The following is an 11698-nucleotide window of genomic DNA, read 5'->3' on the forward strand; positions in this document are numbered from 1 at the left end:
TCCCTCCCTTCCTCTGCTCCCACCCTCACTGCTGCCTTTGCTTAAGAATCGGCTGGATTTTTAAAAGAGGTATTGTTTTCTAAGCAGAAAGTTTAGTTTTTCTTTTGAAAGAAATTTCCTCTTTGGTCTCCCCTGCCCTTTTGACATTTCAGTCACTATCCTGTCTACGTGTCTTATTTTTCCAAGCGAGAAATTGTTCATTTTGTTGAATCACTACTAACTTCTTTATCAGTGAAACCTGTTCTTGTTCAGGTATTCCCAAAAATCTACTCATTCAAGGCACAAGTTGATCTGTTCAACCCTGTACGGCATAAGATGTCCATTACACGTTTGAAATCACCATGACGTCAGTAAACCCTTGCATAAGAGGGTGTTTCCTTCCAAATCTTGTGACACGATTGTTGTGTCAAATGAGTCACGAGTCAACCTGTTTGATGTTATCCATCTTTAGAAGAGGGAATAAAGTAGTCTTGACAAATTGTGTATTAAGTTGTCACTTGCAATTTTTCCAGATTTACTCCACTGACATAAAACCACAACCACAACAACTAGGCTAAATCTCTACGCTAGTCCCAGCAATCCTTGTACACCGCATGTCACAATTTGCTCTCAAGGTGGGCACATTGTAATTAGCTCTGACAGGTAATCCAATAAATGTGCTCTTGGAATTCCTGGAATAGCACAGAGAAAATCCCTGTGCTAAAAGAGGGAAGGGTGAGGTATGTCTGGTGTTTCCAAGGGAGTTAAATAAATCCAGGGTGATTAAAGGTAGGGCAGACCTGTATCAAGTGAATGTTTTGGAAAGTTTCAAATGCAGCGTAGGATCTAAATGTGTGACCTGACACGGAAAAGTCCAGACAAAATGTGAAAGGTTACCTATTTTTTTTCTAATAAATAGATGATGAGTCCTGTCAGCATTATAGTTTAAATCTTGTAAATGTTACAAACTAGTAAATAAGAGTCCCAGATATTAAACCTGAATTTTGACTCTTGTGTGGTTCACAACTTATGTTAATTTTATGAACATAAATTCAAACGGTAGGCTAAATGTTTTGGTACTCTTGAATGTGGTCTGACAGCACAGAGGCCTATTTAATAAATACAAATGCACATTACAAGATATTTTAAAAGATGCTTGCAACTTTACTGAACAACATAATGTTTTTTTCCCATAAATTGAGAAATGGCAGACGGCAACAAATCATTGTGAGGTGCAGGTGGTGACATTTGTTTACAAAAGTTGACACAATATCTTTAATTTGGCCATTCAGAAAGAAAGCTTGCATCTTTCCAACTGTCATCGTGTGTATGTATAATAAATATGTATAACTGCATAGGCAGTGTACTGAAAAAAAGGTAACACTTTATTATAATATATAACTTTGCAACTCCATGTCAACTAGCATTATAACAGACTATCTGCTTAATATCTGCTAACACTTTATTTTGATGTTTCCCCATCAGACATTCAACTGCACTGACTATAAATAACTATCAACTTATTTTTAAAAAGTACATAACTTATTTTACTAATCCTAACCTAACAGCCTATAAATACTCTAATGAGAATTAGTTGAAATGTAGCTGCAAATTGCTGAGAGTTATGACATGTTGCAAACAGTAGAATGATTAAAGTAGACTATCAAAATAAAGTGTAAGCTACAAAGATTAAACACACTTGCTACCAACACACCCCAAAGTGGAGGCACTGTAGTGTTATAGCATAACTAAATAAAAGCTTCCAGCTGCAATATTCAAAATATATGCACTGCAAAGCTATGTGAAAAAATATGATTTAAAATGTCATAGCCTGCGGCCACTGTTTTTTCAATGCTCTTGGACACTCTCAGTGCCGGTCCACTGTCAATCCTGCTAACTCATAGGAGAAAGAGTTGAAAATGCACACTCTGCTCTACACTTGAATGCCAGTGTAAATGCACTGTAACAGTGGAAAAAGCAATGTGGCAGGTAATGTTAATTGGTAAGTGGTTTGCATGGAGATAGAGAAGGAGACCCGACATAAGTACACTGTATATGAAATAACCATAATTCCATGATATTTACAAATGAACCTAAACACAGTTGCTACTCGTAACTGCCATTAGTCACTGAACCAAACATGACCCAATGAATTTATTAGAGTACCCACAACAGTTTATGTGTAAACGTCAAACTGAGACTTAAAACCTGGGCATTATGCCAACCCATTACACTCTTAAAAATAGAGGTGCTTCACAATGCCATAGAAGAACCTTTTTGTCTAAAGGGTTCCATAAAGAACCTTTAACATCTGAAGAACCTTTCTGTTTCACAAAGGGTTCTTTGTGGCGAAAGAACGTTCTTCAGATTATAAAAAGGTAAGAAAGAGATGGTTCTTTAAAAAACCTTTGACTGAATAGTTCTTTGTGGAACCAAAATCGTTCTGTATGGCATCGCTTGAAGAAGCACCTTTATTTTTAAGAGTGTAGGGGCAACGTCCAAAATCAGTGAACAGGATAAGATTATGTTGCTTAAGTTTGACGCTGAACTGAAAAAGATAAGCATAATACAGTAAATTAGAAAACATGCACCAGAGAGAGGGCAATAGACCCAATAAAAGACAGGTGGCATGAAAAGTTGTACAGAGGTAAGAAGTACAGGAATAAGATTAAAAGAGGGAAGCTTCCTGGAAAATAGGGTACGGCAGATGTCAGGTCCAGGCTTAACCATCCCCTGATTACCACATGCAATTAAAATAAAATCAAACAAAAAAAACAAAAACCTTGAATTAACCTCAATGAACTTGATACAGACATCAGCAAAAGCTGCTGTCGCTTAATTCGCTTAATTCACTGAAAGTGATGACAGTTCGTGAGATGAATTCAACAGAAGATAAAACAAATAAACCTTATTTAAGCCATTCATACAACCTAACTGATGTTTCCATTGATACACTTTAGTAAGAAACAACATGTCAAGCTGAGGAAATATAAGCATGTCTCTACAACAAGGCCTTGCTTTAAACATCACAAAAGGTCAGTTTAGTTGTCTGGATGCCACTATCTGTGCAAAAATGATCTGATGTCTCATTACGAGGCCTACGACTGTCAGTTGCGGCCATGACTGTTTTTACTAATCCTAACCTAACAGCCTATAAATACTCTAATGAGAATTAGTTGAAATGTAGCTGCAAATTGCTGAGAGTTATGACATGTTGCAAACAGTAGAATGATTAAAGTAGACTATCAAAATAAAGTGTAAGCTACAAAGATTAAACACACTTGCTACCAACACACCCCAAAGTGGAGGCACTGTAGTGTTATAGCATAACTAAATAAAAGCTTCCAGCTGCAATATTCAAAATATATGCACTGCAAAGCTATGTGAAAAAATATGATTTAAAATGTCATAGCCTGCGGCCACTGTTTTTTCAATGCTCTTGGACACTCTCAGTGCCGGTCCACTGTCAATCCTGCTAACTCATAGGAGAAAGAGTTGAAAATGCACACTCTGCTCTACACTTGAATGCCAGTGTAAATGCACTGTAACAGTGGAAAAAGCAATGTGGCAGGTAATGTTAATTGGTAAGTGGTTTGCATGGAGATAGAGAAGGAGACCCGACATAAGTACACTGTATATGAAATAACCATAATTCCATGATATTTACAAATGAACCTAAACACAGTTGCTACTCGTAACTGCCATTAGTCACTGAACCAAACATGACCCAATGAATTTATTAGAGTACCCACAACAGTTTATGTGTAAACGTCAAACTGAGACTTAAAACCTGGGCATTATGCCAACCCATTACACTCTTAAAAATAGAGGTGCTTCACAATGCCATAGAAGAACCTTTTTGTCTAAAGGGTTCCATAAAGAACCTTTAACATCTGAAGAACCTTTCTGTTTCACAAAGGGTTCTTTGTGGCGAAAGAACGTTCTTCAGATTATAAAAAGGTAAGAAAGAGATGGTTCTTTAAAAAACCTTTGACTGAATAGTTCTTTGTGGAACCAAAATCGTTCTGTATGGCATCGCTTGAAGAAGCACCTTTATTTTTAAGAGTGTATGGGCAACGTCCAAAATCAGTGAACAGGATAAGATTATGTTGCTTAAGTTTGACGCTGAACTGAAAAAGATAAGCATAATACAGTAAATTAGAAAACATGCACCAGAGAGAGGGCAATAGACCCAATAAAAGACAGGTGGCATGAAAAGTTGTACAGAGGTAAGAAGTACAGGAATAAGATTAAAAGAGGGAAGCTTCCTGGAAAATAGGGTACGGCAGATGTCAGGTCCAGGCTTAACCATCCCCTGATTACCACATGCAATTAAAATAAAATCAAACAAAAACCAGTGGTGTCTTGAATTAACCTCAATGAACTTGATACAGACATCAGCAAAAGCTGCTGTCGCTTAATTCACACTACTCAGTGAAAGTGATGACAGTTCGTGAGATGAATTCAACAGAAGATAAAACAAATAAACCTTATTTAAGCCATTCATACAACCTAACTGATGTTTCCATTGATACACTTTAGTAAGAAACAACATGTCAAGCTGAGGAAATATAAGCATGTCTCTACAACAAGGCCTTGCTTTAAACATCACAAAAGGTCAGTTTAGTTGTCTGGATGCCACTATCTGTGCAAAAATGATCTGATGTCTCATTAAGAGGACTAAGACTGTCAGTTGAGGACATGACTGTATGTTAAGGACTTATTGTTATTGACTTTAGTGCACTTTTCATACATTTAAGCATGTTTATAATCCCTTCTAATAACTGGTGAAATCAGTCAGCTGTGTGATCCAAGCAAAAAATTTGGGAAAGTTGTGCTCTCAAACAGAGGATCTCTGGAGTTCAGTTAAAAGGTAATTAATTAATTAATTGGGGAAACCACCACTATCACATATTTATATGATAAATAAATTGATAATGTTTTAAAATGCTGTTTGTAACAATTACACTACGTAACTCCATGCAATATATAAATTCATAAACACACTTTTTGCTGGAAAAACAATGGTATGCAGTGCAAAACCGTACTGATTTGTGCAATGTTTTCTTGATCATCTCAAGTCCGTTTTGCATTTCAACAAAACCTAAAATATATTAAAAAAAATGTTACTTAGCTACAGTATTATTTACTTAGATACAGTAATGTTGCAATTATAACATATTTAAGCTAGTAAAATTCTAAATAATGCTTGATATGTCACCCAAACTAAATGTTTAAGTTCATAAGGCATAACATGTATATGATCAACAAGCTTAAGATGTAGTGACAACTGGGCATTTGCCTAGTAATCATTATTACTGTAATCATTTATGGAAGGGGACAGTCCCAAGCTGTTGATTTAGGGCTCAGAGGCTCAGCCATGTCAAATCCCTCTTTAACGACTTAAACCTGCATTCAAAGGTAACAGCCTAAGTTCACCTGCTCCACCCCCACTCACTAACTCACCCACCCACCCATCAGCAGCCAATGTCATCGATCAGCGCTCATTCTTCCCTTTACATTTGAGAGCTTCATTACAACAGACGCTGTTCTTCCTCTGTTAGCACTCTGTTAACATCTATCAATCCATCTGTCTATCATTTCTTGAAAGGAGAACTGAACACCAAGTTTTTAATGGGACATTAATTACAGACACCCACCAAAAGAGAGATTCTCTGGGAACATCTCAGCAAGAGCAGCTACATAATATAGTGTATCTCTGGTCAGAAAGGAGGACCTGACAAACAACGCTTCCTGAACCCCTGCCTGTGCTCTCCACCAGCAGTCAAAAATGGGGAATGCCAAAAGCAGCGCTATGTCCAAGGAGATCCTGGAGGATCTCAAACTCAATACCAGATTCTCAGAGAACGAACTGTCACAGTGGTACCAGAACTTCCAGAAGCAGTGTCCATCTGGCCGGATCTCACCAGACGAATTTAAAAAGATCTACGAACGCTTTTTCCCAGACAGTGATGCCGCAGCATAAGCCCAGCACGTCTTCCGCTCCTTTGACACGAATGATGATGGAACGTTGGATTTCAAGGAATACATTATTGCGCTACACATGACATCAACTGGAAAGACGGAGCGAAAGCTGGAGTGGGCCTTTTCACTTTTTGATGTCGATAAGAACGGCTACATCACAAAATCAGAAGTGGCAGAAATCTGTCAGGTAGGTCAAATGTTGGTGAACATCTTCATAAGTCTTCATTTGTGGCTTCCTTTCGAAACCATACCATAAATGAGTGAGTTTGCTATTTATGTTGAGAGACTGGGGCTAGTTGACAGTTTTGCAGAAAAAAGATTATTGAATGTTGTCACACAGGGGCAAGTAGTCACAATGGAACCTGTCATTGATTGAACAGCCAATAACAATGACATTTAAGTAAAACAAATGAAAAAATAACAAAACAAAAAAAAACAAAAAAAAAATTTGTTAATTTAAAACACGTGACAAATTGCTCATACAAAACTGTGACAGCTTGCTCCAACCAGATATTCATTGTCCTGAAATCACAGTTCCTCATATTTGGTTAAAAACTGCCTTAATTAGTTGACTCTTTCCTAAATGCATCCAAGTGTGGTTTTATTGTGTTTTCTTGTTTAAAGCTGTAACGAATGAACGTTTTAAAAACAAAACTCTCAAACCCTTACAAAAAAGAAGTTTATTCAAGTGTGCTATTACATTATAAGTGTGCTATTAGTATATTTATTTTTAAACTTAAAATACATTAGGTAAGTTTACTTTCAGTCTACTTTTTATGTACTTTGTTGTTGTACAGTAGTTGTGTACTCAAAGTTTACTACTGTGATTAAAAGTATATTAGTTTACATTAGTGTGTTAGTTTAGTATGAGTCTATTGTTAAATGTAGGACTAGGTGTGTGAAACAAAACACAGGGTCTGGGAAATGTTAAAAGTATGTTTAAAAGTATACTTTTATAAACTAAAAAGTGGGCCAATTTAGTCCCAAGTAGTATTGAAACAGTACACTTACAAGTATACTACTAGTACATCCATATTAGTATGCTAACTACACGTAAATTATAGCTGAACTTCACTTAAGTATACTTAATAAAATGAACTTAAAGTATACTTTTTTTGTAAAGGAAATTAGTCTGATTTAAAACAGTTTTGAAGATTTCTGATACCAACTTGAAAAACTTAAACCAAATTGACATTTGACTCAAATCCTTACAGTTACTGAAATATAGCCCCAGTGACAACTTGCCCCAGTCTCCCTTATATAGTATTTGATTAATGCATTCTAATCTTTCTCTTGATGATGCATCACATATATAATCACAGAATATATAATTCAATTTTCTCTCTATTCTCTCTGTGAGTTTTGTTCAGTCAGCAATACTAAACAAACACAGAACACAAGGCCTTAGTAAAAAGAAAGAAGCCAAATGTCTTATGAGCTTTGACTTAACAAGCCGTTGCCTCGGAGCATGGCTAATGCAGTCGGTCGAATCCCAGAATAATTCATCCGATAAATGGTTTAGCTTGAACAATAAACGTACACAGAGGCTTTTTCAAACGCAGACAGCCATTAGCACAGAGACAGGTGGGTGGGGGGATTACAATGTAAGATGCTTTTTTTTAGAAAGATGCTGGATAAGTGGGTTGCAGAAGTCACAGTAAACAGTGGGAACATGCGGCTTAAATTACACAGTATATATCCAGCAAGACAAACACTAGAAAAAAAGTTTCTTCTATGTTTTTTATTAAGCAGGAAAAAAGTCATACATCAGGAGCAAATCTTAAGATACAGTATAGAATCAGGGAATGCAGTTCTATTTTCAGTGCATTGTTTTTATTTTTAGGCATTTATGGATGTATCAAATGTTATCCTAACACAGCTACACACCATGAGGTCAGATCAGCATTTGACCTTATACTCAGGCTTTGTGATCACTAGTTTGGTGGTTTATAAGTATAAATGTCACTGTCATCGTGCCAGTGACTGAATGCAATAGAGCATTAAAGACTGCGCTGTGCTGAGGCCATGCAGTGTGTGGTTTCGGCAGGAGCTTTGGCACTGCCTCTAATCTGTATTATTCTTACGTGTCTTATGTGTCTGAGATAAACATCTCCTCGACTCACTGGACCACTCAGATCCAGGTCAGCAGTGGTCAGGAAAAACTAAAGTCTATATAGATGACCCTTGGCATTGTGGTCCTAATCTATGATGATTAGCTCCAGACAAGCATCAACAGAAGAGCAGATGGTCATTCACTTGACATGCCAATTAACTAATGGATGTGCCTGTCACAGGGATTTTCACTGTCGACTACATTTTGTCTGAAAATGAATAATGTTTGGGTAAATACAGTAATTAGGTTACCTGTATTGAGATGAGGTGTTTAGTTTTGGTGTGTTTGGGGGAAAATGCTGTAAGAATTGGAAATGGTGACTAGACTATATTATTAGTAGAAAATAATCACACACACACACACACACTGGTTTTCATGTTTTATGGGGACATTCCATAGACATAATGGTTTTTATATTATACAAACTGTTTTATATTCCCTTACTCTAACGCTACCCCTCACACAAAAAGATTCTGCTATTTTAGATTTTCAAAAAGATCACTGATTTATAAGCTGTTTTTCTCATGGGGACCAAAAATGTCCCCACAAGGTCAAAAATGACTGGTATTACTATTCTTGTGGGGACATTTGGTTCCCACAATGCAGGGAATACCAGGTACACACACAAACACATAACAGATTAAATGGCAAATAGCAAAAAAATAATTTACAGCATTTCGTATTATATAATTATAATATATGACTACATGATATATTACGTTTAAGTAGTATATATTTATTATATTATAACATAATTAATTTAAAGTTGTCATTATGACATGCTTCATAATGGCCAGAGTTTCAAGCCCGGAATGTAAATGATAGAGAGAGAGGTTTTAGAAATTATTGCACATATAATTAGTCAGTTATTTCTTTCTTCCCTCCTCACCTCCACTTTTCTTCCATCTTGCTGATCCTCAGGCTATCTTTAAGTTGATCCCCAAAGAAGAGCAGGAAAATCTTCCAGCAGACGAGAACACTCCCGAGAAGAGAGCAGACAAACTGTGGTCGTTCTTCAATAAAAAAGACAATGGTAATATTGTGTTTTTATGTTAATATATGTTCATATGTTTTACATATAGTTTTTATATAACCCTTTACTGAAATATATTTCATATATTTTCTAATATCTGTCATCCATGGACACATGATAAGAGATTCAAGTCTGCTATTTGAATATTTGTTTGCATCTCCAAACTTTATTACAAAGCAAAGATGGTGCCATAGTAAAGTAATGTCAAAAGGCTGCTGTTAAAAGACTGAATATGTGAGTTTGTCCAGTAACAGTGAGTGTTGTCACTTTTTCTGTTTTTTTTTCTTTTTCTTTTCAGAGCGATTGGCCGAGGGTGAGTTTATTCAAGGCGTTCTTGACAATGAAGACGCGATCCACCTTATTCAATATGAGCCCAAAAAATAATAATAAAACAAGATCAATAACTGTATTTTTCCTGTCATATCATTTCCTTTGGCCAAGTGTTTCCCCCGATTTCTTTTTTCCCATTTTGTTTGTTTTTAACTTTAACTTTTTTAACCTCAATATGTTTTGAGTGAGTCGTGATAGACAGAATGATGATAGATTAAAGTGATAGTAAAGTGTCCCATCTGAGAACAAATGTTGTGAAATGTGTGAAATTCTGTATGTAGACTGAAGAAGAGTTTCTGGCAGATGAAATGATACTGAAAGCAAATATTATGTCATGTTTTTCTTGTAAATGAAGTAAAATACAGATATATAAATAAAGCCAGACTGTATGGAAAAACAACATAACATAATTTCATCTAGACTTATCGTCCAGCATGATAATACAATAACCTTTGCAATTTATATTATGCAAATCTGTTTGTTGATGTCAACTGCTGTGAAATAAAACTGAAACTGTAAGAGCTACTAAGTTTTTCTCTGTTCTGTGTCTGTATGTGTGAATTTGTGTGTAAATGATTAGGTGAGATGAAGAGTTCAAGTGAACTGCTGGAATGGGCAGCACAATAATCTCTAACGGTCTGCCAGCAGACGAGAGGTTTACCATGCCATGGCAATATTTTCCCATAATCCTGGATTATCTTTGTGTGTTGTCAATGCATGGCAAAGTTGGGCCAGATATATACTTTGGCACACAGGTAAATGTGAGTCTGTATATGAGCAGGTTTGCAATATTTTGTTGGATAGAGTCTGTTACGATCTCTAAAAGATCTTTATAACACTGTTTACGAACCGTCAATTCCCTCACTGTCTTAGTCCAAGTTAGGATTACTGACATAATCGCCTGTCCAACATTGCAAAGAAGACTTCAAAATCTCCAACTTCCTAGTGCAGTCTCCCTCTCTCCATTTCTCATTTTGGATTTCTTTAATATATCTTTTTCTTTGTTTTTCCATATTGAATATTTGTCATAATTAACTTAAATGTAAGACAACTGATGAAAATACAAGGGACACTAGGAATAGCTGTACAGTGGTTAAAGGCCTATATGATGTATGTTAAGAACTTGCATAATTCTTACATTATCATACAGTACTGCTCTCAGAAGTGTGAAAAAAGCCATAACTCAAATAATCACACCATTTGATGGTTGCAACAATTCCACATTTAGTAGATATTTCAAGCAATGCTTTACATTATTATTTTATTTATTAATTTATTAATTATTATACATTTATTTATTTTTCATTATTCGTTATGGTTTGGGTGTCAATTCTAAACCAAATAAAAGAAACAATACAGAAGAAAATATGAGATATTACAGAAAATTACAGTCATTGTACTATTAAAAAAAATCCAAGTTTCAGAACTCAAAACTTTCTAGTTAGTCTAAAAACAGCTTATATTGAAGCCAGTCTGCCAAAAATGACAGCTTGTGGAATGTGCCACTCTATGATGTAATAATAGTGTGACTAAACTCCACCTCGGCAGAAGAAGATCAACGCCTGTTTAGCCCCGCCCATCGATTCGTGCATGTAGTGTTTATGAGAGAGGTGAACGCGGCGTAGGTCTACGCAGAAACCAAACGATAAAGATGGCTCTGAAGAAAACAAGATGCTGTGCAAGTTGTGGAAAAAACAGTATCTGCATTTCCTTTCTTCTGATTGCAATGTTAGGAAAGAGTGGATTAACTTACTTTTTAATGAAGTTCTAGACCGTGTCAATATAGTGCTTTAAGCCTAATAACAACTTCTGCCCTTCTTAGCTTGGATTTCCAAGGACATCGTGATGAAATATCGACTAAGAACTTGGTCCTTTGTTCACTTCATTTTACCGCGGATTCGTTTACAAACAAGGCACAATTCCACACAGGATTTTCGGAAAGATTGAGACTAAAAGACGATGCTGTGCCGGCTATATTGGATCCGACAGTAATGTCGTAACACACAAGTGTGAGTAACTCTTTTTATTATGTGGTCACTATTGCTTTGTCTGTTAAACAGATTGTGTGATATGAGTATTTATGCATTTTAAACCTAAATCACAGTAGCGTACATCTGTGAAGGGCTGTCAAACATACACAAGTGTTAGCCAATCATAGCAGTGGGTGTTCACTTCAGAGTCTACAATCTGCCACGCCTATTCAAACAGAGCGTTCTGATGAGGGGGGTTAAAACAGGACAGAAAATATATCACTTCTA

At 36.1% G+C, this 11698-nt stretch overlaps 1 protein-coding gene across 1 annotated transcript; it reads left to right on the forward strand.

Moving 5' to 3' along the window:
* Window positions 1-5448: 5448 nt before the first annotated feature.
* On the forward strand, window positions 5449-9822 carry LOC107750003 (visinin-like). Its single transcript, XM_016565240.1, is given in 3 exon segments — window positions 5449-6151; window positions 8999-9110; window positions 9409-9822. Coding segments are annotated over 3 exon segments (579 nt in total). The 5' UTR covers window positions 5449-5770; the 3' UTR covers window positions 9495-9822.
* The last annotated feature ends 1876 nt before the right edge of the window (window positions 9823-11698 follow it).

Source organism: Sinocyclocheilus rhinocerous, unplaced genomic scaffold (genome assembly GCF_001515625.1).
Source record: "Sinocyclocheilus rhinocerous isolate Xijiao unplaced genomic scaffold, SAMN03320098_v1.1 scaffold5198, whole genome shotgun sequence".
NCBI classification, from domain to species: domain Eukaryota; kingdom Metazoa; phylum Chordata; class Actinopteri; order Cypriniformes; family Cyprinidae; genus Sinocyclocheilus; species Sinocyclocheilus rhinocerous.